Here is a 25,649-nt window from a genome sequence, read left to right on the forward strand (position 1 = left end):
AGGAACAACATTTTATGACAGTACACTACTGCATTTTTTTTTTTCTTATAAGATAGTCATGGTTGGGAAAGTTAATATAGAGAGGTGTTCTTTCTGTAGGTACTCTGCTCACTTTCAGATATTTGAGCTTTGTTAACTGAGTGAGATTGTCAGACTGAGATGCTGGGACACAAAGTCTCTTAAAAAACCCTTAAAAATTCATTTCACACCAAATACCATGTTTATAAAGTACATTTTATTTTAATAGAAATAACCAGGAACCAGATGTATGATAACCAATTTTACAAAAGCTCCTGTACTTGCGAGATAAAAATCAAACACAAATTATTTATATCTTGCTTGCTTCTTTCTTCTGTTGTCCAAGTGAAAACCATTACAAAGAGTATATTTCTTAATTTTACTAGAAAAAAGGCATTATGATGTCAAGTTTCATATTGAAGGCAAATGCTTATTTTATGTTTCAGTAACCCAAAAGAAAATTTTATGGTCTCCTCCGACTGCACATAATGGAAGAGTTCTGTGCCATGTCAAACCAGATCCTACAGCTGCAGTTCCAGTAAGAATGGGCTTTAAAAAACAAAGAGAGAGAGAGAAAAAAATATCAGTACAACTTCCTTTATAAATGATTTCTATACTGTGAATACCAAGTTGCATAGAAAAATAAGATAAAATACTCCTTATTAAATACAGTTAAAATACAACAGAAATTCTACTGAAAAATGTGATTATCTGCTACATAGTTCCAGTAGCTACTTACTACATTTAAGCAACATACAGCAAAATATTCCATAATAACAAATAGTTTCAACTCTTTACAGTAGTATAAACATTATTATTATAAGGGCATGATCTCAAACTTAGAAATCTTTTTAAATTAAATTACTTCTGTTACTTCAATGTATTTATAACTAGTAAGTTTGGAGGCAATATTTTTACTGCAAGAATTACAAATATATACTGACTCTAGCAAAACCAAAATTATTCTTATGCTTTGCATTTTCATTAATGATTTAAAATATAATTAGTTAAAACCAGAAAAATACACCAATAAGTGTTTTTAGCCTTCTTAAAACTAGAAATATTACCAGATTTATTAAATACCAGGTTAAAGCTGTTTTTCTTCCCCTTAAAACTGATACAGCAAAGCAAACAAAAATATATAGATCAAGCTGTTATAATTCTCTAGAATGGTTTCTCCCTTCTCAAGCAGCTTTTAGAATAGTAGTTTAGGTGTGCAGCAAATTTGTTTTCCTTAGCATAAATGCCACAAACCAACCAACCAACCAAACAAACAAACAAAAGAACACCACCAAAAAAAATCCCCCAACCAACCAAAAAAAAAAAAAAAAAAAGTACACCAAACAGCAGCTCTAGATGGTTTGGGCTAGTTTTTAATTGTAGCTTTTGAGTAATATGAGTCTGATCTGAAGAGAACAGATGCAACTCCAGTCAAAAATTTACCTGGGGATGTCCTAAATGATGAACCAGCAATTGAGTAGTTGTCTTTCCTGGATATCCAGTGGTTGCAAACAGATTTTCATTCACTCGGGACCACCTACGAATAAAATGAATCCACCTATGAATAAAATGAAGGTACTTTCCAAATATCCCTGTCATACCAGCAGAAGTGCACACAAAGTTGAGTTCTCTCCCTTGGGACTAACTGTGTGAAGATGTCACATGCTCAACTAATAGCAGAGAAATAGATTTAGTGATTTAGTTTGGAAATTATTCCCCAGCCACAGCCCCATATGCACAAGGCTGTAAAACAAAAAAAGTATCACATGAATGCAACACATATATACTAAATGTGAGTCATTCACAAATTTCACAAAGTTTATAGACCCAGTCGCCCTAAAAAAGACTTAATTAAGTGAGACACAACCAGGTTACTAAACTCACACCTGTTTGCATAGACATAGATTTAAATAGATAAACCCCACAAAATTGAGACAACATTTATACCTGAATAATCTGGCTCGATCAATGTGGACAGGTCTCTTATCCTGTGGATAACTAAAACAGACATTCAGGGTAAAAAACTGTTCTGCAAACAATTACAGCTCATACTATAAGTACCAAAAGTACAGTGAAGGGGACACATTGCCTACTCTCTGTGAGGCAGCTGGGGGAAAACCAGAGCATTCTTGCAGCTTTAATCTCAATTTGGAGTAGGAAAACTCCAAAATAGTTATCTATTTAAGACTTGGAATGAAATTTTAACAAACACATACACAAACACTGTGAGATGCTATCTCAAATGGACAAAAAGACAGACAATATTTTTTTAACAGAAAATATTGATAAAGATGAAATGAAGAACACCATGAAATAGTCTGTATCACTACTGTAATTCCTGAGAACTGTTCATTTATTTAGCTTATGCATTGCGTCTACAAAGATGAGTAAGGGACTGGAGCATCTCTTACATGGAAAGCCTGGGGAAGTTGGGCCTGTTCAGCCTCAAGAAGAGATGATTGAGAGGGGACCTCATCGATGTCCATCAGTATCTGGAGGGAGGGTGTCAAGGGGATGGAGCGAGGCTCTGCTCCGTGCCGCAAGCAATAGGATGAGAGGCAATGGGCACAAACTGATGCACAGGAAGTTCCACCTGAACATGAGGAAGAACGTCTTTACCCTGCAAGTGACCAGGCACTGGAACAAGTTGCCCAGAAAGGGTATAGAGTCTCCTGCACTGAAGATATTCACAATCCTGTGCCTTGTGCTCTGGGATGACCCTGCTTGAGCAGGGATGTTGAACCAGATGACACACTGTAGTCCCTTCCAACCTGATCCATTTGTGATTCTTTGACTGCCATACTCCATTAGCCAAGTACCTGCATTTCCTCATGCACTGATTAGGGAGAGAATAAAGAAACCTATGCCATGGGTATAAAAATACCTGGAGCGAGTGATATCCCAGATCAGCCAATCACTTCCAGCAACTGCTCCAATTTTAAGAGTATTTTTTAAACACCAGTCTGCTGACATCAGTGGTGTTTGTTCACACTCCAGGGAGAGAATGGCCTGCTGTGTAATCAGGTCGTAGAATCGTATTGTCCCATTCTTCTCTGCCACCATCAGCTGTTAAAAGAAATTCATACAATGTTGTAAACTTAGCATGTAATGGAAATTAATTTTTTTCTACTCTATAAGAACCTAGAATACATTCAAGTAAATATTAATAATGCTAAATGAATTACAGTTTTTACTTCATGCCAGAAAACTTTCTCCTGAACACTCATTAACCAATAAATAAAATAATTTTAACCTCTACTACTGTTACACTGCTATACTACATAATGATTACATTATTTTATTTCTATGTATCTATAGATATCTATGTGTATAATTTTGGTGGTTAGAAACACCAATTCACAACCACCAAAGCATTGTGCTTTTATGCAGCAAAAAGTTATTAAAATAACATTCAACAGCTTCTGTTCTGAGTACAAAGAACTGACTCACACACAGTGCTGTAAAAAAGAATGGGTTGTCAAGCACTGGAATGGGCTGCCCAGGGAAGTGGTGGAGTCACCATCCCTGTATGTGTTCAAGAAATGACTGTACATGGCACTTAGTGCTATGGTTTAGTTGATATGATGGTGTTCAATCAAAGGTTCAACTCGAGGATCTTAGAGGTCTTTTCCAACCTAAATGATTATATCATTCTAAGCAAAGTATTAATTAATGTGGCTATAGAATCTGTAGAATCACTCTTACTGATTTTATGTAACATCTCTTACTTCATTCTGTAACAGTTTGCAACAAGAGATTTTATCTAAATCTTTTCTGTAACAGTAATACACTCAAGCAGTTTTTTTTTAAAGTATTGTAGAAAAAGCTTCCTGATTAAATTATAGAATCACAGAAGGATTCGGTTGGAAAGGAACTTAAAAATCCTCTAGTTCCAATCCTCTGCCATGGGCAGATACCCTCCACTAGGCCAGACTGCTCAGGGCTCCATCCAGCCTGGTCTTGAACACTTTAAGGAGTGAGCCTTCACAACTTCTTTGGGCAACCTCTTCCAATGCCCAGATGATGAAATGAAATTTTTCTTCATCAGAAGAAATGGTTTTCAGATAGTCATGAAAAATAATTTAAAAAGGCAAAAAAGCATAAAAAAATACTCCAGTAATACCAGTTTGTTTGGAAAAGCAGAACTGTCACCAAAGTTAGATTGCTTTCCTGCAATCTAAAGGTCATGGTGCAGTAAGTGCTTCGACCTGCAAAAAGCTTTTCAGCAAGAACTAAGTCTATCAAGTTTTATGAGCTTTTGGAATGGGCTTTTCTTATTAAAAAAAACCAATTCTGTGCCTGTCTTTGATAATGGTCAAAGAAAAGACATACTAATAATATCTAAGACTGGCATACTATTGCAATATTTTTGGGAAAACCTATTAATTTTGTTGTGCTACCAAAGTTACCCAGTAGCAAACAGCAGCTAACCCATTAAATTCTGAAGCAACAGTTCTCTTAATTAACAGTTTCCTTTCTTAGGAAGGACAGATATTGATATTGGTGGAAAGTGTGATGAGATTAGAGATCCTCCTTCCCTACTGCTGTGTAAATATTTTGATATCTTATTTGAGTGCTTTTCTCTGTTTTAAATATGTGTTTTTGTGGTAACCTGAACAACCATTTGTATCTGCTTAAGGCAGTTATTGATAGGCACAATAGGAATAATAAATCCAAGACTGCAGGGACTAGACCATTAATGAAGCTGGATGTTTGGGTACATACCAGCTGATTAATCCTCCCCAGTACAATAACAAGATAAGTATAAAATCACAGTCTATTTGATTTGATTTTTCAGAACATTTTTCATACACTTCAAGCAAGAACAAGAACAAAGAAGTCCCTTGTTAACTTCAAACAGATACTTTTCAAAGTTTGGCATGTTCTATAAAGGGTCTCTGTTGGTGGAACCGTGTTACCACGACTGAGAAAAAACTCAAGATCTTCTCTAGTATCTGTAAGTTAATATGCAATCAGCAGAATAGTTATCAGCAACTGATGTACATAATCAAGAAGGACTATTTCTGACGAGAGGAGTAAGGGACTGAGGGTAAAATGACAAGAATGGTAATGAAAATTAATTTACAGTCACTTCACATTAGCAGATCCAACTAATATCCAGTTACAGTGTAAACTAGGTCCTCAAACTTTAATGTTACTGCAGCATCAAAGATTCACACTTTAGGTGTGTCCCCCCTCCTGTTATTTTAAAGGTGGCGAGGGAGAAAAGCTGAAAACCACAACCTTAAAAGCCTCTTCAGGATGCCAGCAAACACTCATTCCAGGAGAACGTAAAACAAAATGGGCCTTCTCATTTCCTTCCAAATCCCAGACCCTAGAGAGAGAGAAAAAAAAAAAAAAAAAAAAAAAAAAAAAAAAAAAAAAGTACTAAACTATTGCCATTTGACTGTAAATACATTAACTTTCAATATGTTCAATATGTGCCTCAATATGTTCACAGAGGAAGTGACCGAATGAAATAGCCTTCATGCTGTATCATTTGAAGAAGTCAGTGTGAAAGTGGCCAGTGCTACAGATGATGTATTTTAACACTGATGAGCTAGGCAGAGCCTTTATTTAACTATTCAAATAATTTGACATTTTAGTTATCTAGACATGAAATCTCAGTGAGATGTTCCCATTTTTTTGTAAATCAACACTACAGCATTTGTACCATACCATAAATAGCAGTAAGGCAGTAAAAAGCACGAAAGTCAGTGTTGGTCTAGTTAAAACAAGGAACCAAAGTGAGGTACCAAACAACTTAAATCATCCATGTTGCCATGGAAATGGCAAGACCTTTTATTAAAGTATTTTGGCTGCCTAATGTAGGAGTTTCCAGTATTTCCTGATAGGACAAGATTAAGTAATAGAAATATAAGAAACCTGAAATGAAGCTAAGGCAAACAGAAGGATCTGTGGCAGAGGTAACACTAGCCAACAAAGGGTCTTGGAGAACTTTCAACTGATAAATCATATGTGCAAGTTTAACCTTTTCCTCTAGAAACACCCAACAGTGCTTATCTGGCAGCTATTAAAAATTTTAAAAATCAACAGTATTTGGTCAATGTGGATTGACAAGAAAGTGTATGCTGAAACATCAAACTAGGTTAGGTGATGGGTGAATTTTCTTTGGATATGCTCAATACAAGTGGTAATGAGCCATGACACTACTTTGTTTCTAAAATGCAACAAAACCAAAACTAAGTCTATTTTACCTCACAGCCACTGCTCAACTCTCTCTCTTCCTACAAAATCAATAGCTCAGTTGTAGGACAAAGACATCACAGTTGTGAACATCAGTCTGAACCACAAACTATTTATATGCATTTGGACACCAAAACATACATATATATCCTTCCTCTCTGACATGCAAAACTTGAGGAACTGCCAATTTTTATAGTAGCATTTTGCCCAGTCTTTTGAGCTAGATGAGTGGCTATGTACTATTATTGTTTATTCTAGAGGATTTTTGCTGACTTCCTCCAGACTTTTTCAGTTTATATCTCACCAGGGTGCACAGAGCCTTACATTTAAGAGATTTAAAAAACCTCATAACTAATACATCATAACTCTAGACAAAATATATGGCAATAAAGTAAATATATTTAACAAACAATGTTGTTTTCTCCTGCCAAACCACAGTAGATCAAATATTTGTTCTCTCCGTAGAAAACACAGGCTCTCTAATCTTGAAGAATCAGTGTCCTTACTAAAAAAAGTCAAAACAAAAACCTGACAAGTGATTAAAAAATGAAATATCTACTTGATTAGGTAATTTAGAAACATACAATACTTTCTTCTACTGCCAAAAATTTTGCCTTGTAGGTTTGTCCAAGCCAAATCAACACTTCCCATGTGTATTTACTGTGCAGGGAGAAAATTATGATATAACAGAAGATGGTGAATCATTTTGGCAAAAGGAATATGCCATTATGTTTCCTTCCCTGAAGTGAGTGATATTATTAGGTGTTGAGACAGAAATTTATGTTTTTTACCTCAATAACTTTGTTATTTATAAAGTTACCAAATTTGTATTTTTACTTTGTTAGAATGACAGGACTGTTAGTAACAAACAGTATAGGGAGGAAAAGGGATAAAAGCCTCTTTTATTTTTTCTTTATTGATACCAAAGTTGAAATAATTTAGTTTTGGGGGGAAAAAACCCAAATCAAAACCCTCAAAATACAAACCAGGCAATACATACCAAAATAGATCCTTGTCTGAAGGCATCATATCTATACAATTACACGTGTTCAATTAACTCTTTTCAATATTTCTTTGTGAAAAACCCAAGTAAAAAATGTGCAAACCTCCAAAATTTAGCCAAACTGATTTTCAACAAGTAAACTACTCAGTAATCATAACCTGATCACCTACAAATGTTGCCCCCACCCATTTTGTCCACATTCCTATCATGTAAATAAATCCAAAAAGACTGAGGATTTTGTCTCCCATTCAAAGCTCTTGAAACCTTACTAATACTCCCAAGATTTCATACCAAAGTAAAATACTGTCTATTTTTCTTCAAACATCCTTATTTTTTGTAACCTTGCAATGTGTCACTCTCTTACTCCTTCTCTTCCCACCAACCATTGTGGCATAGACTTGTCACTGAGCTTGTGGTATATTTTCTCATATTTAAAAAAAATCTCCACAAAAAAATTATTGGAGAGTTTGAATAAACACAGATGAAATAAGTGCCCAAGTCAGATTGATATATAGTCTCAAGAACAACATGTAATCTTCTCAGTAAAATAATTATTTTTTAAGTAACTAAGGACTGAGAAATTATTTACTGCAGCACTCAGAAAATGTAAACCAACTTAAATACAGATAGTTACAACTGCTGTTAAAGAAAATTCTTGAGATACTAGACATTTCTCTTGTCACTCAAATCCTGTAACTAATAAACAAATGAAAACTGCAGTTATCTCATAGCTTGAAGATATTCAAATTCCATTGTATCAACTATATCTTGTATGCATGGATGTGGATGCATATGTGCAGTAATTTCATCATATAGGGGACTTTTATTACACCTGGCAAAGTACCACATTAGAACTCCGAAAACTTGTGGCAATGGAGATGATCCTTATTTTATCTTCTAATTTTCTGGATTATGAATAATTCTAACTAGCAGAAGCAACTGCTAACTGGATAAAAATAATAATTTTCAATAGTAAAAAACTAAACCAGATTGCAATCTTCAGGCACCTTTTGAATCCCCAGAATGTGGATGTAAAAATGGGAATTCTTCCAACAAAAGATTTCAAACAATTTTAGTGAGTGGGTGGGGGCTAGAACAAACCTTGACATCTGATTCCCAACCATGAAGCATGATCAACTATACTTGAGCCATTACTCAAAGATTACTTATGTCCAACATGGTTTTGTTGGTTTTTTTTTTTTTTAATATCTAACTTTAATACATTTCTTTCTCTCTCCATCAGACATATTCTGTTGAGGATGTGCAAGAAAAATTCTATCACTTTTGAAAAGCCTAGAGGACTACGAAGAAGGGCAAGATTCTTGTTCCTGAGATCACACAAAAGTAGAGTGAAGTTGTTCCTCACTGAGCACAAGGAGTGAGGAGAAGATCTCAGAAAAGGAACGTGAAAGTGCAGAGATTGAGAAATTTGAGAAATACTGCAGAGAATACAACCAACACTGGCTTTCTCTAACGTCTTCTGCCAACTCCATATGGATTTGGCTATCACAGGTCTGGAGGATACTAGGTACGACATAAAAGCTGAAGTGGAACTGTAGAAATTCCTGTCTGGTCAGAAGAATAGAAAGGTGTAATATTCAAGATAATTTCTGGTAATTAATTTTATTTTACTGACAAAGAATTTAAGTTTTTATGAAGTCTTTTCACAGAAGGAATGTACAAATATTCCTTCAGAAAGCTGACCCATGTTCACTATTTTCTCTTGGTGATCAAAGGAAATGTCACTGTTTCTGAAGAACTAGCAATTGGAGTTCAGATCTTGGCATTAAAAAACATGCTATCTCAAGCTTCTTGTAATACCCACTTGGATACACCAGCTCTGATCTATTTCTCACTGCTAACTGTGGGCTGCAATTATACTCTGCGGTGTTGGTAGAGGCAGGATATGCAGTGCAGTATCTCCACTTCACTAATACACATTTCAGGCCATGCACACTCAGAACTAAGTCCAATAAGTACGCATTTCTACTACTACTACTGAAATACCTTTAAAGTTATCTAATGCAAAACCAGAGACCACGCAGCACTTTGGAAAAAAATGTGAAGCTTCAGTTCTGTCCTTTCAACTAGAATAAAAAATGGCTGTTAAGAGCTATCAGCTTATTGTTCCCAATGTAGATATAAAACTAAATGCGTCTGTGGTATGACTGCTACTAAGAACTATCAATTCTGCTGATGGCTTTCTAAAACAGAAAGCTTCTAAACAAATCTAAGGCAATGATTTCTGTTTAAAAACAATTCATAGCCTAGACTACATTCTAGGGCTGTGTGACTCTTAACATAAGCCATAATGTGTCACAAAGGAAATTTTTAGATCATCCTCATATTTTGAAGACTTCCTAACTAAAAGTTTATTAAGACCAGACTGAAATAATGTTCCAAACATTTGATCCAGAAAGCTTTTTTTTTTTTTTTTTTTTTTTAAGCTGACAGGAGACCAGTTAATTCTTGCTGTCCAATACAGTGCAATTGGTTAATACTTGCATGGTGGCTGTATAATAAAACAGAATTTTGTAAGACTACATCTGGGGGACATACAGGGATGCATACAAGTGTGCAAATTCAAAGACTGGACTCTGAAAAAAGTTCAAGACTTCTTTATTTTCGTAAATTTTAATGCACAACTAGCTTGATAAAATGTAACCAGCATACCTCAGAAAGAGGAAGTATTTTGGTATGAATTTTCTTATATGAAGAGACACTGGAAAATCCAATCATACAAACAGATGAAGAAAGACCAACATGAAATAAGACAACTTGTATAAAAAATTTGACAGAAACCCATACCTGACTGCAGTAGGAATGGGAAGATGCAAATAGAATATGGTTTTGGTGGCAGAAATAAGTGATAATGACCACTTTTCAATACAGCCAAACTCTGAAATATTTATTGAATAATCAAGGTAAGATTGAAGTGCAATGTGTGCTGGCAATACATTAAAGAAAACGAGAACCAAAAAAAGCACCCTCCAGGAGTTACCATTGGCTTTCCTTCATATTGTCTAGAGAAAAATCTACACAAATTACCTAGGGCATGAGAGTGCCATGTAAAAAATATGCTACAGATGAACCCCCCAAAAGCCAGATGAAACACACAAAATATTCTAAAACTATAGTTAATTTAGTTAACTATATAGTTAACTATAGTTAATTCAGTGACATCAATCCTTTACCCTTAATCCCTGCTTAGGGAGCAAAACTAATCTTCTCTTGGACTGGCATTTATTCTATGTGCAAAAGTGAAGGCTGAACTTCAGAGCGACTGATAAATTCACAAAGTCCTCTACGAAGTGACATGAGCCATGGCCTAAGGAAATGAACAGAACTCAAAAGGAATCAAGGGGCAAGTATATTCACAGACAATGTGGAAGATAATTGAACTATACATTCTTCTGCACTCTAAAAGAGAGGAAGAGAATGTAGTTTAAGAAATAGTTAAAAGAAAAAGAGAGGGTGAGGGAGAGAAAGTCTCTTTCAGCTTTTTCAGCTTTTTAAAATACAAGCCATTCCAGCACTCGATGACCAGAAGAAATTGCCGTGCTGGTATTTTTAAGGGCCTGACACTGCCAATAACCTTTCAGTTCAACATGAGGAGGGAGTCTGAGGTGATTATCAATCAGATTGAATTAATCTTTTGACAGTCAAGAGGTTCATTTTTAGCATGGATATGACATTAGTGAGTTTTGACAGGATGGTATTTTGCATTAAGTAATTCCAGAAATGTCAGATAATGTCTATAACCACCAACAGCAGAGAGTGTCAGTTGAACTCACGGTGTTTTCCAAGTATTTCCCACAATCTTTTGGCTTTGTTAAGTATCAGAACAAAATGATTTGTACATCTGAATCTGTGCAGACTCCTAGACTGTGTTTCCAAGTTATTATGATAAAGATAGTAGTAATTTTTTTGGAAGAGTGGTGGACAAGGAGTTGTACACACAGATTTCATTAACACAGTGGGATGCACAGATTCCTATGCTTAATACAAATGTTCAAAGAAGTGTTCTTTATTATTTCAAGGAAGCAAATGAAATATTCCTTAAAGCTATTGTAACACAGATGACCACTACAATTATTTTTATGCAAGAGCATTTTTAGTGCAGTTCTACTTCACAGCTGAAAAAAGTTTTGAGTTGTGAGATCAAGGCCAATGAAGACCACGTGCAAGAAATAACAAGATTTCCTGAATGACACAGCAGCAATTTAAAGGTAAGAACATTGGATATAACCAGTATCCAACTTACACTGTCTGTCCTCCAACCAAAATGACTGAACTCCACTCTGAGATATCACAGTTGCAGCAGCTTGTGGCAAGACTATTTAGTGGATGAAAACTGAAAATCTTACTTCCTTAGAGGTCTCTGATGAACTTAAACTTTCTCTTGAGTGAAAACCAGGGAGGACCTAACCATATTATTATATAGTCAGTACATACTTAAGAGTTGTTTTAAAACCTTATTAAGACTTAAAAGTGGAACTCAAAACTGTACTAATTGTTCTAGAACTTTATTCCACAGGCATTAGCAGATTTTGTATCCTAAGAACAATTTCAGGATAGAAATTCAGTACAGACAGAAGAATTATTCCTCTTCTTACATTACTACTGAAGCAAATTACAGAGTAAGTAAAGAATGATTTTGGTAAGTCAGTCCCAAGGAATGCATTTTCCATTAGTTTTGAAAGTGTAACTTTTAAATTCAATAGAAAAAGTCTTCATGCCCCATATACGGGAATGGAAAAAATAAGAATTCAAGGAGCCAAAAAAATCCTACTTATTTCCCATGGCTTTTAACCAAAGACTTTATGGCATAAAATGTCTTTCATAGTTACTAAACTGAAATCTTGTTAGTATATACTAATTACATATATTTTATTTCCTTTTAAATTAGTATCAATTAGACAACTGGTTTTAAAACAGTTTTCTCTCATTCAGGATTGCTAAGCATTTCATAAAACAAAGATGGAAAGGCCACAGTGAAACAGATTTTTGCTGAATAAGCCAAATTTGAATTTAGATTTAACAAAGAAATCAAGGATAGAAAATAAATCAGAACAAGATACAGGTAAGTCATACATTTCTATTTTTCATTCCTAATGACTTTGTTGGAAATACTGACTACACATCTATGGAAAAACTGCCTACTCATCAGAGTAAAGAAAGTCAAAGATGATGCTTTCCCAGCTGTCTTGCTGCTCTACTGCAATGACCTGAAAAGCCTGCAATAGCTGCCCTTCTGATCTCTCCAACTGCACTGGAGAGGTAAAAAGAGCAGCTTAATAGATTCAGACACACTACCAGAAGTGGAAGATGGGTGACCTTTTGACAAGGACAAATTCCTGCATCAAAAACCTTTACCCAGCATGCTTCAAAGCATTCAACCATGTTTCCCTTCTACTTCCAGTTACAAATATCCAAATACCTGGGTTTGAAGCAGCTGTAATCATGGTATTTCAGCTGCCAGTACCACTGTATTAGGATGGTGCTGTCTTCAGGCTATGTCACCCCACCCCCTGGTAAGGGTAATACGTTTGGGTAAATGGAAAAGTTCACATATGTATACTGGTTTTAAATTTGACCCACCTGATGACAGGATAGAGAGGATCTGTATAATTCAGTGCTGAGCTATGCATGTCTGCTCTCTCCTATTCTCATTTTATTCCTATCCCAGAAGGGGGAAAAATAGTGTATACAAACCCAAGACAACAGTTTTCTTCATTTTGAATCTAGCTGGTTCAAAATACTGCCTTGAAGAAAGATGACCCACAACAAAAAGCCAGTCCACAACCTAAGTTAACAAGAATAGTCCATTTCTTGTCTTGTTAGTGGACTAGTCTTGTTAGAGAGCCATGAAGGAACACTAAAAATGAAAATATAAATTCTTATCTATTTAAGTGGATATAGAAAACATTCTCAGATATAAGAAGTCCAATACTAGTTTTTCAGTAGTGTTTTGAACAAAATGCATACCTGCAGGTGTGATCATCACTTACACTTGCAATTTCTTGACCTTCGTTGGGAGCAAAGACCAGATCATTAATGTAATCTGAATGGCCATCAAATGTCTGCCGAGCAGAAAAGAGACATACTTTTACCTTAGAGCTGACTGTTCCACCAATATATTTAACAGACCTGCTAATGGAAAGATGTTTATTAAGATAAAACTATCACTTTAATAGAAGGTAAAAAAGGTTTTAATTGATAATCCGATTTCTTTAAAGTATCTAATTCATGTGTAGATTCATACTGGAGGTGAAAAGACCTCCCTACTACTCCTTGTAGTTAGCATAGAGGTCAGTTTGATGCTTTTGCTTGACAGAGATTAATGAATCACACCAGAGTTTTTTATCATTTTTTCAACCACTGAATTTTGAAGGTAGAAGATAGTAAATCTCAGGAAAAGAAGAATGACCAGGAAATGAATCATCTACCTACATTAAAGAATTCTGATTACTGGTATGTAACTCTGATCTCTGAATCTCTCATTAAATACATCTATGGTGTTTTTGACAGAAATCTCACAGAATTTTTAGCAAATGTCCATGTGTAGACATATCTGTTACTGTTCTACCCTCTTCTATTCAGTCACACTGATCAAGTGTCAAGGCACAATTGCTTTTGTTTTGCCCAGCAAGGTATCATAAAAATGAGACAAAAATATCCTTTTGATAACAGCATGAGACCGAGAGATTGCATGAAATGAAAACAAGTTCCACAGTTTTCTGAAAAAAAAACCACATCACCTTTAAGTGCAGCTATTCTGAGGAACTGCTGAAAAAAAAAAAATCTCAACCACACACAAGAACTAAATCCCCCTCTCTAAAAGTTTTAAGAATGCCTCATCAATTCAGTACAGAAACATTTTCAGCATCTAGCTTCTTTTTTTCCAGTAAGTCATTATTTTATTAAAACATAATGGATTATACTAGAACTAATAGGCTCTAAGATGATGCTAAACTATTTGGACAGAATGCCAAGTCTTTTGACAATTTTCAGTATTCTGAATTCAAATATCCTGCCCCATTTTACTTCTACAATTCTGATGAAATATGCTTTTTATTAAGCAAAATGTGAAGCAGGACAAGGAAGCCATAATTCATTTCCAAATGAAAACCTCAAAAGAAGAAAAAGGTTTCATGAAGATCCATCAGTCATACTTTACCTTTTGTTTTTTTGTTCTCGGCTTGATCCAACCCATAAATTTTGGATTAGTTGTGTCGACAAAGTAATGGAAAACTTATGTTTGCTTCAAGTTCCTTTTTGATACTTACATCAAGATAGTTTTCCCACGTGGAAAACAGAGTAAGATTACTCCATCTATCCCTCCAGAAGCAACATGTACTAATTGTTTACTATAGAAGACAAAATGTTCGGAGATTACATTCTGAACGTAATCACATACTTCCTTCAGCTTTGTTTCCATGTTCTGGACCTCTCCTGAAGAGCCCGCATGTCAAGTGTGCACAGTATAATGGATTCAAAATTTTCCATGTATTCAATGTGAGTTCAACCTCAGGTTTATGAAATGGGTTTTCTGAGGTTTCAGTTAACTGTTAATAAGAAGCCACTGTATCACAATTTGTTGAAAGCCAGACCAGCATAGCTCACCGAGAATTTGTGAACATCTGGGACTTTGCACATGCTTTAAATCAGAGTTAGGTGTTGATTTTCTTGACAAGAAATCTAGAGTACAATGATTGTTCAGATATAAGAAATTAAACTGATTGCCAGAAAGGGTTTTCCACACTTTCTATCAGAAAACCCCAGAAGACAGTCTCAAAGACAGCTTTTACTGACATAAAACACACTAGTCCACATTGTTTCTTTTTGTTAATGAGTTCCTCACTAATAGGTAATAAGATCTATTTGTAGCTGTTTTCTGATTATTTTTAACATTAGACCAAGCCCGACTCAGTAACAATATGTATTTTACTTTTCCTCAGCCAGAGTACATCCTTAATAAAGTTCTTGGACAGCTAATTTCAGTGGTGGAGCTGGCATAAACAAAGCTAATAGTTTTACTGTTAAATTCAGGCCAATACTTCTTATTTGTATTGCATACGTACCAAACAATCATAGAATCGTTATGGTTGGAAAAGACCTCTGAGATGACTGAGTCCAAACACTAATTTAGCATTGCCAGGTCCATCCCTAAGTACCACATCTATAAGGTTTTTGAACACAATGCTTCCCTGGGCAGTCTGTTCCAATACTAGACCACCCTTTTACAAAATAATTTTTTCCTAATATCCAATCTGAACCTTCTCTGGCACAACTTGAGGCCATTTCCTCTTGTCCTATCACTTGTTGGCTGGGAGACTGACCCCCACCTGGCTACAACCTCCTTTCAGACGGTTGTAGAGAGCGATAAGGTCCCTCCCGAGCCTCCTTTTTCCCAGGCTGAACAAACCCAGTTCCTTCAGCTGCTCCTCATGGAACTTTTGCTCCAGACCCCTCACCAGCTCCACTGCCTTCTCTAGACATGCTCCAGTGCCTCAATGTCTTCCTTGCCCTGAGTGGCACAAAACTGAACAGAGGATTCAAGGTTCCAGGGACAGAGGGGCAAACACTTCCTTACTCCTGCTGACCACACTTTTTCTTGTGGCCTTATTAATCCAAAATAAATTAGAAAGTTAGAACTTAGATGTTAAATTAGCTCACTAGAGTCTGTAGCACCAAATTTATCCCATTGTTTCATTGTTTCAAATAATTATCAATCTATTAGCTAATGTTAAAGAAACTTTACATTCTACTGAGTTAAAAGATTTAATTCACAGCTCAACATTAAAAGCTGTTGTCTGAAATTCACAGAACTGGCACATATTACATAAGTAGATAACTTTAATATGCAATGACAGACATCAACTCACAAGCAAAGACCATAAAGAACTTTCATAACTATTTTGTCATAAATCCCACCAAGCTGACTAACTATGTCAGTTATCCTACTACTTAGTGGCAAAATCACATAAGATGACCAACACTGAAAGGAGGAAATTAAAAGTATGTGCATGTATGAAGCAACACAAAAAGCATTTTTTTAAAGACATTTAGTAGCATCTTTCTCTACTTCTTATGCCCTGCCTTTATTCATCCTGTTATCAGTATGGCCACATAGATGACAGCCACAATTCACCTAATTTCTGTATGACAAATCTCATTGTCTTACTAAAACAAATTACATGCCAAAAATAAAAGCCTATTTTTTTCTCCTTGATACCCAATAAGCCACTATCATCAAAACAGGCATTATCATATTCTAAAGCAGTAAAAGCCAAGGAGGACTCTCCCCCAGTTTTTGGGGTTTTTTTTGTTAATTATCTTTGCTTATTGTTAGCTAAGACCTCACCAAAAAAACTTCAAACTGGATAGCACAAATATCTCATTAACAGTAGTACTTGGACTGGGACATTGCTTCAAAGGAAGAATTTTGAAGGAAAATAAGAAAATCATATAGGTGATAATTACAGTTATTCCCACTTGAAAGACAGAAAAGTATTTACAATACAATGATTATCCCTAGAGATGATGGATCTAGGCTCTGTCACAAATGGTGCAGAAGGATAGTTGAAGATTAGACTTCACTAAAAACTAAATAATCTTTTAAAAACCACATTAGCTGCCCTTACCTTAAATTCATTCTTGTCCTCTAAGTCGGAAGTAAAGAGCCTTAACTTCCTATCAGAAGCCGCAGTACAAAACCTACACCCAACAGACAAAAAAAACCCAGGCCCTTCAGTCAAACAACCTTGCAATAGTTGATTTTTTATCAGTTTTCTTTCATTTTAAAAATGCAAAGAAAAAAACAGATTTTGAAAAAATAACCAAAAGCATCTATCTTTTCTGCTTTGGCAACAAGAAGAGTTGTAACTGGAGCTTATCTGTAAAACAGTGTGCATCAAGTGCCAAGAATACTTATTCATAGAAAGAAATGCAAGACATTTTACAAAGCTAAATCTGGATCAATTACCAATTATCTGAAATATCTCATAAATGCTGCTGAAACTTTCCTTGGAAGAAGTTTAGTGGTAGGACCCAAAAAACAACCCTCATTATCAGTGTTTTAAAATACTGAAATATAAAATTCATAAACCAATTTCTATTCAACATATTTTAATCCAAAAGACTATACAAAAATGGAGCAGTAAGCAACTACGGTAATTTTGAAGAATCATACAAACTACTGAGTACATTTTAATTCAGAAGTCCATATTTAACAGCTAACTATCTTCCTAGATTTTCTAGATATACACCTCAAAGGATCTCACAAATAGTATCTAATCTACTCTGAAACACAGCACTTACTATGCAAATTACTACAAATAGCTTTATAAAGGAGTCCATTCAAGTGATTCCACATTTACTAAAGCTCTTAAAAGAAATGCTTCTTCACAGATGTACAAAGAAAGAAACTATGTCAGAGGTCCATAAAAATAATGAAAAAAAAAAGTTACTTACTGCTTGTTCACTGGGGAGAGAGTCAAGGGGCACAAGGAGTAGAACAAAGAACAAGCAAATGAACAACAGAAAAAAGACTATAAGAATAAAAATGTTCTACTGAAGAATTCAGAAACTTCATCAGTGAATTCTAAGGAGCTTCACTCATAAGCTTTGAACAGTCCAATATTAAGGACTTAGGGAAAACAGGTAAGAGACAAGGATTCACTATAGTTGTTTATTGTTAAGTACCTTATTTGGGGAGGTATAGCATCAAGTCTAGTTTCAGGACTCCATGCTATGGCATCAACTCTGATTCCATGGTGAAATGTTCTTAGTGTCTTATATTGCATGCCTTCCACTTCTGCATCCTCCTCCTACAGAAATATTGCAGTTAGCTGATTCAGAATAATGTCTTGGTGACTTTTGACAGATCAAATGGCTATTTAATGAAAAGGCTTTCAAAATTACACATACTGAGAACTTTTCAGATCATAACACCTTTAAAGTGAAAACCTGGAACATACAGAAAACATTGAAATATTTAAATACTTAGAAATACATTAAATGATTGCAGTCTCAAGTCAGAGGCCAATGAAGAGCAGAAAAATCAGAACTGAGCTACGAAGATGCTGAGATCGTTCTCTGTACAAGTAGTATCTTCACAGATACAACTAAAGCCACTTAAAACAGCATGGCTATTTAGCACACACTGCAGTGAGAAGAAGCAATGGGAACAAAAGCAAGCATGTAATTTAAGGTGTCTGCTCTCTGAGTTGTTTTTACACCATGGAAAAATGCTGTCATTTCCAGAGCATTGCTTCTCAAAGAGCAGGAGATAAAAAGGTGCCCTGTGTCATCTAATCCTAATTACAAACTAACAGGAAAATAAAACAAGAGGTGGGATTGTGGACTCCCATCAATAAGCTGACCTCTAAAAAGCTTTTAAAGGTTTTCAGAACATACAATGGAGCAGCTCAAAGGATATTCCTACACAATTTTCTCTATGTCACAACTCTGCTTTAAGACAAGGAGCCTCTCTGTATGCCCTCTATATAATGTAGAGGCCAAGCAGAGAATGCATGAAATCACCCACAGTTTTTCAATGCTTCTCAGCAAGAAGAAAGAATAACATTTACCTCTCCTACTCTGAAATACTCATAGACTCCACATGTAGAAGTCAAGGGAGGATATGAAAATCATAGAAAAAAAACCTTGTGCCAGTGGTTGTCAAAATTTTAATTACTTCCTTTTCAAGGCATACCCCAGAAACAAGGTAGAGAGCAACACAAATGTCAGTATGTTTTTGTGGTTAGCACTAGGTACTCCTCAGAAAATTTCCAACAGTAAGACCATGGGGAATAACAATAATAACAATAACATAACAATTATAATAGTAATAATAATAATATCAGCTATGCTATTATTCATAACAGACAAGTTACAAAAATAATATTGTATAATAAAGAAGCAAGATGAAGGAAAAAAACTTAAAAATTCCAAGCAATTGTCTCCATTTGATTGTCAAACATCCAGGCAAAAAATCCCATCTAATGAAAAACACTTTTCCAGTATAAAAAAATACAATACTCAGTGTTTTACATTTTTAAAATTTTCACATAAAACTCTAAATAATTTCATGGTAAGAAATGTTACTGTTTCCAACAGTCTGTAAGGGAGATCTAGTAAAAAATCTTGGGATAAAAAAATTTAGGTAAGTATTTCTACAGTTCATCTCTAAAAAGAAATACCTATAAATTCGCATAGATGTATCAGTGTGTATTTTACATATATATATATTTATATCTTCCTGAAGAACAAGTATTCTAAACTTGTTAGTGTAATAAACAAGTAAAATTCTCCCTTGTTTACCACAAGGAGAGGAGGAAACAGGAAAGTGACCAGAGTCTTCCCCAAGTAGTGGTGCTGGCAAGATCAGTTTCAGGAGCATCTAACAAAAACAACAATAACACAGACTAACCTGAAATCTGCAAGTCCCAACAACTACATAATTGTTGCCACCATAAGCAATGAGGGAACATGAATCTCCACTGTCAAATGGATTGAATTTTACCACGTGCACATAATCTTCGCAATCCACAGTGTAAGAAGTGTTTCTAGTAGAATCTTGCTTCATTTTCAGTGAACTAAGTCAAAGTATCACAGAAGTGATGTCTTCTCCAGGATGAAAATCTACATTCCTACACAAAAATTTAAAAAAAGCATACATGACTCATTTGCACAAATAAATGTGGCACAAATTTATTTGTGGCAAAGCAAATAAAGAAATCCTACAACACATTCAAGAACACAAAAGCTGCACTTAAGCTTATTAGATGTAGCCTGTTTCATCAATCAAAATATTTACTAAACTAACATACATTCAAAACTGTCTCTTACAGACTTCAGCAATAACTGCAGATTTTATGCTACCCTTGGCAACCTAATGTCAACACAAAAAACCAAGTAACTGCACACACCAGAAGAGTCAGACAGCATTTTAACGTTTTCAACCAAACGACAAGGAACAATACATTGCTACCTTCAAATTCTCTTTACTTGTCTACCTCTTTACAGATAGTGTGTCTAACTAAGAACCAAGTTAACTGCAAAACTGTAAATGAAAACACTGTTGTGCATCCAACTAGTTTTCATGAAAGTAAGGTTTCTGTGCTAGAACACAAGAGGCCAAGATATACCATTGATTTAGAATCAATTCCTTCTAGTCCCAGTACAGATTTGACATTAGTTTATGTCTTTTTGGGAAATCAGATCTTTAACTACAGACCATGTGGAAAACTAGCTTGAAATCTCAGACCTTTGACAGATTTTGGTGTGTAAACGATCTGAAGGTGTCAGCATCCAAGACTAAACGTTTTCCTTGGGAGCCAGCCAGGTCTGACAGAGGCATCACTCGAACACAGAGAGGCTCTCATAGCTGTGTGTTTATTTTTAATTCATACAGACATTACCATAAATACTTTAGCCATACAACTTGCATAGCTTTGCTCCTAAAACCAATTGCAAGTTTTAACCCTATCCATAGTTTTCTTCCTCTTAGGCTTCCCATGAACACAAGCCATTATAGAATCACAGAATGTTAAAGGGTTGGAACGAACCTTAAAGATCCTCTAGTTCCAAACCCCACTGCCATAGGCAGGAACATCTCCCACTAGACCAGGTTGCCAATGCCTCATTCAACCTGGCTTTTAACACTGCCAGGGTTGGGGCAGCCACATCCTCCTCGGGCAACCTGTTACTGTGGCTAACCATCCTCATCGTAAAGAATTTCTTCCTCATATGTAACTAAAGTTTCCCCTCTTTCAGTTTGTATCCATCGTATCTCGTCCTCTCACTACAGTTCCTGACAAAGTCCCTCTCCGGCTTCCTTGTAGTGCCACTTAAGATGCTGGAAGGCGCTATGAGCTCCTCACGCGGGCTTCTCACCTCCAGGCTGAACAACGCCAACTTTCCCAGCCTGCATTATCGGTCACCGGACCAGACTAAAAATACCAAGAGTATTATTATCTTTATTTCTATAGGAAACGCGATTAGGGCAACTAAGCCCAGTGCGTGCGCGTTACCTCCCTTCATCCATGCGCATCCTTTGCCCTCCTACTCCCTCTTTTTCCGTTCAGGGCCTAGCTGCTGCTCCCCAGTCAGGCTGCCCCAATTCCCCTGGGCCGGGAGCAGCCCGGCCCAGACCCGCTTCACACGCACCTCCGCAGCCCCAGCTCCCGCACCGGCCCCGGCGTTCCCTGGTAGCGCCCGCCCTCGGGCGGCGGGAGCGGCGCGGCTGCTTCCGGGGCAGCGGCCCCGCGCCCATTGGGCCGCGCGGCGGATTTGAACGCGGCCGCCGCGCCCTGGCCTAGCCACAGCGGCGGCGCTCCGGGACCGTGCTGAGGGCACGGCGGCGGGGCCACTGGGTGGCCGCAGCCGGGAGCGCTTGGCGGCAATGGTAATGCCGATTCTGCCTACTGGGAGTTAGAGGTGGCTTCGCAGGGGTTTTGGCTTGTTCGGGCTCTTTCCCTGGGCGCGACAGGTACGGTCCCTCGGAAAGCTCGCCGGGTGAGGAGAAAAATGAGCCTCCGGAGAGGTTTTACTCTGCCCCACGCTGACTTGCAGCCTACCTGTTTCATCCTCTTTGATTCCGATGTGACGTTCACATTAGAAATTGGGTTGTCCCCCTCAATCGTTTTGGAGAGTGTGAAGTTGTTGTTGCAGTAGTGTTTGTTTCCCGGTGTCTTCTGTTCTCCTTGCCCACACCTCCTCACATTTTACAGTCGTGCCAATAACCGAAAAACAAACGCGCTGTGGGCTCTGCTTCAGCTGTATGGAAAAAGGTTAAAGATTGAGTGTTGTCTTCTGGAAATAAATGGAATGTATATTGAAACTTCGCTGTCACTGAGGTATTAGGAAACTTTGTTTCAGAAAAGAACAAGTTTAAAGGCAAATTTGCACTACGTTGCCATGTACCTTGTCTCTCACCTCCAAATGCCAGGAGGTGAGAGCAAATCTTGAACTAGTCCAATTATTGCTAGAAAAGATAGTGGCTTATAGAATTAAAAAACCCCAAATTAAAAATAAAAAAAAGAGATTATATTGGTAACAAAATTGTTTAGAGTTGTCTGTGTTAATAAGTCTTAGAAATATTAAATCCTTTTTTACAGGTTTAGAACATCCTCGTAGACACTCATCTGAATGTACAGCGAATGCAGAAAGTACTGAAGACACTCTGAGGCTGCTTTTGGAGACAAAGGCTGTCGTATTTGTAATAACATTCCTTTATGTTGGCATAATGTACAAGGAAAGTAAAGGCTTCATGAAGGCGTGACATACACTTTTAACCCCTTATCTTCACAGTTGCTCTGTCACAGTAAGGCAAGTTAGGTTTAGTCGAAGAGTTTATTCTAGGAACTTGGTCTTTAAGAAGATACGACAGAGTTTGTTGCAGCTTGTTGGGAGGTGAAGACCTGCATATGCCTCTGGCATAGTGGTGTTCATTTTTCTCTTGATTATTTATATCTTCTACTCTGGACAATGGTTACTTTCCAGCAAAAAATTTTACACTTAGTCAAATGTTTCAGAAAGCAATGGCCTTTATTTTCTAACTCTGAAAGGACTACTGTATGTGGAGCAGACTGCATGTTGATGGCGTTACAACTGTCCATGGCTGAAGTCAATAAACAGGTTAGCATTCTTTTCGGTATGTTCTTGGTACGTGGTACACCTCAGACTTGGTTCCCTTGCTGCATTTAGTGCTTAGGCACCAACTTGAAATGACTTTTTTGGTCACTTTGTTGCTGTTTGTAGAAACAATGTGTGTCTGAGGGCCACATACTGCAAGGCAAGAAAATTAATATGACTAAATGCACTATTGAAGCAGGGTTTAGAAAAAGGAACTGCAAGAGAGATGGGAGGATGGAAGTGCTTTATATGTATATTTGAGCTCCAAACTTTAAACATTAATGTATTTCTGCTGACCATGTAACTTCTGTTTATCTCCATCCAATATTTATTTTGTGCTATATATAGATCAAGCTGGGAGAACTATGGCATTTGGGGTGCATTTTTTTCCTGAGTGCTCCAAAAGCATTTTTGAATGACATGTGAAGAACATGAGTATAAAATTTATTTGGTATAGTGCTGTGGTAACCCGGTGTCGCTGGCTCCGGCCAGCCCTGGCACCACCGCAACTTGGGGGTCTTTGAGTCAGTGAAACAGAGCCACTGCTAAGGCGCAGATGAAATGAGAGACGGGACTTTCCGATGAAACAGCAACTGAAGTTTTATTCCAACTCCAGGGCCGAGGCTCCAAGATGGAAAGTAGGAGAGATGGAGACACGGAGAGACCTCGAGCACTTGAAGGATTTGGTTTTTAAAGGGGGAAAAAGAACACGTGGGACAGCAGAGCATGGGGACCAATGACAGGAATTCAGGGTACATAATTTAACTTGTAGGAGGGGGAAACCCTGGCTCCAGCCAATCACTCAGGACTTTTCTTAGAATCTTCCAGACACTGGGAGAGGTCTCTGGTTGACTGGCAGGAGCAGGTGCCATGTAAACAATAAGATTGACAGGTAACTGCCATTTGGTCTTAAGAATAGGAAGAATAAGGGGTAACAAGGCATGAACTATTCAACTTAAACACATAACATATTGGCAAAGGATAACCATCAGTGCTCATCAACCCACTGCCACAGTATAGTTTGCATGAGTTGTACTTGCCACAGTCCATTCTTGGCTGCTGCTTTTCCTGACACTCATCAGGTGAAGATCTGCAGCTAGCTAGCTAGCTGTAGCTAGCTAGCTGTATCTAGCTGTAAGTTGTGAATGTGTACCCAGTACCAGTAAGAATTATGAGTTATATGGCTTTTTTTGTATGTGTATATGAAGCGTCTGTCAAATGGTGAAGAGGAGGTATAACCCTAAAGTGTCTCTGGTAGAAGTGCTAAGGCTTGTCAGAGCTGGAGGATGTCTGAAACATACCAGAAGCAGTTGCAATATACAATCAGGCCTTTGCCTGTGTCTCATCTAAGGAGAACTATTGTAATACTTGTTTTAATAACCTAGAGATACCTTTTAAGGTCAATTAACCTAATTATTAATGAAAACAATACTGACTATTGTTAGAAGACTTACTAAAGTGTTGCATAGTAAGTCAAAAGTGTAGTACAAAGCTTTAGTTTAAAAAAACCAAAAACATACCAAATCAACAAAGATACCAGAAACAACAGAACTACATCAAAGTGAAATCCCTAAGCCAGTAAAAAACCCAAACAAACAGAAAACCTGCTTCAGTATGTGCATCAGAAAAAAATTTGTAGTCTATAGTGTGCAGACTGAGGATATTTCTTGTATATTAAGTATAAAACTGGTTTAGTCATCTCCCACTGTTAGAAACATTACAGTAAGGATACTAGAATGCCAAGATACTACATTTATACTCCTTGGAATGTAATATATTCTAGCTAGGAGCCTGGTGTCCTCACAATACCTGTGAAGGTTAAAATGAGAAAATTAGTGTGCATCAAAATTAACTTTGGAAAACTGATAAAATTAATACAAGACTACATATGGAGGTGATCACTGTTTGTCATATTTGTTGTGATTATCAAGGGAAAACTGCAAAATTTTCCAAAGCCAGCTCTGGGAACTAAAATGTGTTGTTCTGTTTTATGCCAAAACTTAGACATGAAAAAGTTATGGCTTATTGCTCCCTGTTTTCCTTACAATAACTTTTTTCCTTCCACTAGAGGTAATTATTTTATTCTACTTTCTCCTTTTTTCCCCTTTTCCAGATAATATTCCTCTCTTCCAAAAATATCTTTTCTTTGAGAGATGATCTAACAAAAATTGTAGCAGTTATTTTCAACTGATTAAATTTTGAAATGCTTAGCTTCTTCAGATCTGAAGGAAGAACCAGTTTTCAAAAACCTGATTTGTTTTTTCTGGTTATACTAGTTGGTCTAATAAGACAAACCTTGGCTTGCATATATGGATTAAAACTATTTTAGCATTTGCGTGTGCCGCCTCTGAACCACAATTTCTTTAGATGGTATCCATTTTGAAATTCACTCTCTTAAAGCAAAAGATATCTGGTTTATTTTGCTCAGCACTGAAACTTCAAAACAAGATGCAGAGCGTTACAGTTGTAGGCATGTCCCTTGTTAGGTTTCTGATTTAAATACAATAGTTTTGAATTTTAGCACCTGTAGAATGGAAATATATTTTGAAAAAGTCAATTACTGCAATGAAAATAATGTTAACAGGCTGTTGAGTGGTTGTATTGAGGAAAAATACAACACGTTCAAGCTATCGCAGACAACCAAAATAGATTTCTCTTCCTTTACGAGCCTGAACAATTTTAATGGGTTTGGTATTTTAACTGGTACCTGTATCTGCAGTGGAAATGAAAAATAAAAAAGCTTTTTGGAGAACTCTAAAAAAGTTTAAGATTAATAGAT

The 25,649-nt window shown here is 36.6% G+C and overlaps 2 protein-coding genes across 3 annotated transcripts in view; one reads left to right on the top strand and one right to left on the bottom strand.

Moving 5' to 3' along the window:
• Window positions 1–230: 230 nt before the first annotated feature.
• On the bottom strand, window positions 231–21,471 carry NUP37 (nucleoporin 37). 2 transcript variants are annotated; one of them, XM_083860436.1, is made up of 10 exons: window positions 21,404–21,471; window positions 19,665–19,884; window positions 17,936–18,060; window positions 16,876–16,948; window positions 13,217–13,311; window positions 5,263–5,353; window positions 2,903–3,084; window positions 1,966–2,016; window positions 1,462–1,555; window positions 231–567 (listed from the first exon to the last, which is right to left on the bottom strand). In XM_083860436.1, exons 2-10 carry the CDS (start codon window positions 19,818–19,820, stop codon window positions 454–456), a joined length of 981 nt encoding a protein of 326 aa, XP_083716562.1. In that variant the 5' UTR covers window positions 19,821–19,884; window positions 21,404–21,471; the 3' UTR covers window positions 231–453. The 2 variants fall into 2 exon arrangements, with proteins under 2 accessions (XP_083716562.1, XP_083716563.1); XM_083860437.1 differs by lacking the exon at window positions 1,966–2,016.
• Window positions 21,472–22,650: 1,179 nt separating this feature from the next.
• The window catches only part of PARPBP (PARP1 binding protein), a gene marked incomplete at its 3' end in the record, with an annotated part of 39,129 nt that continues 36,130 nt past the window's right edge, over window positions 22,651–25,649 (top strand). The window contains 1 exon segment of the mRNA XM_083860461.1: window positions 22,651–22,873. Within this exon segment, the coding sequence (XP_083716587.1) occupies window positions 22,724–22,873 (150 nt within the window). The 5' untranslated portion in view covers window positions 22,651–22,723.

The sequence above is a fragment of the Zosterops lateralis genome (assembly GCF_965231275.1).
Source record: "Zosterops lateralis genome assembly, chromosome: 4".
NCBI lineage: Eukaryota > Metazoa > Chordata > Aves > Passeriformes > Zosteropidae > Zosterops > Zosterops lateralis.

Coding starts and splice junctions, on each gene's coding strand:
- NUP37 (XM_083860436.1), bottom strand. CDS start 19,820: ATGAAGCAAGATTCTACTAGAAACACTTCTTACACTGTGGATTGCGAA. Junction 5,354..13,216: donor AGTGATGATCACACCTGCAG/GTATGCATTTTG, acceptor CTCTCTCTCTAG/GGTCTGGGATTTGGAAGGAA. Junction 1,556..1,965: donor GATCGAGCCAGATTATTCAG/GTATAAATGTTG, acceptor TTTTATTCGTAG/GTGGTCCCGAGTGAATGAAA.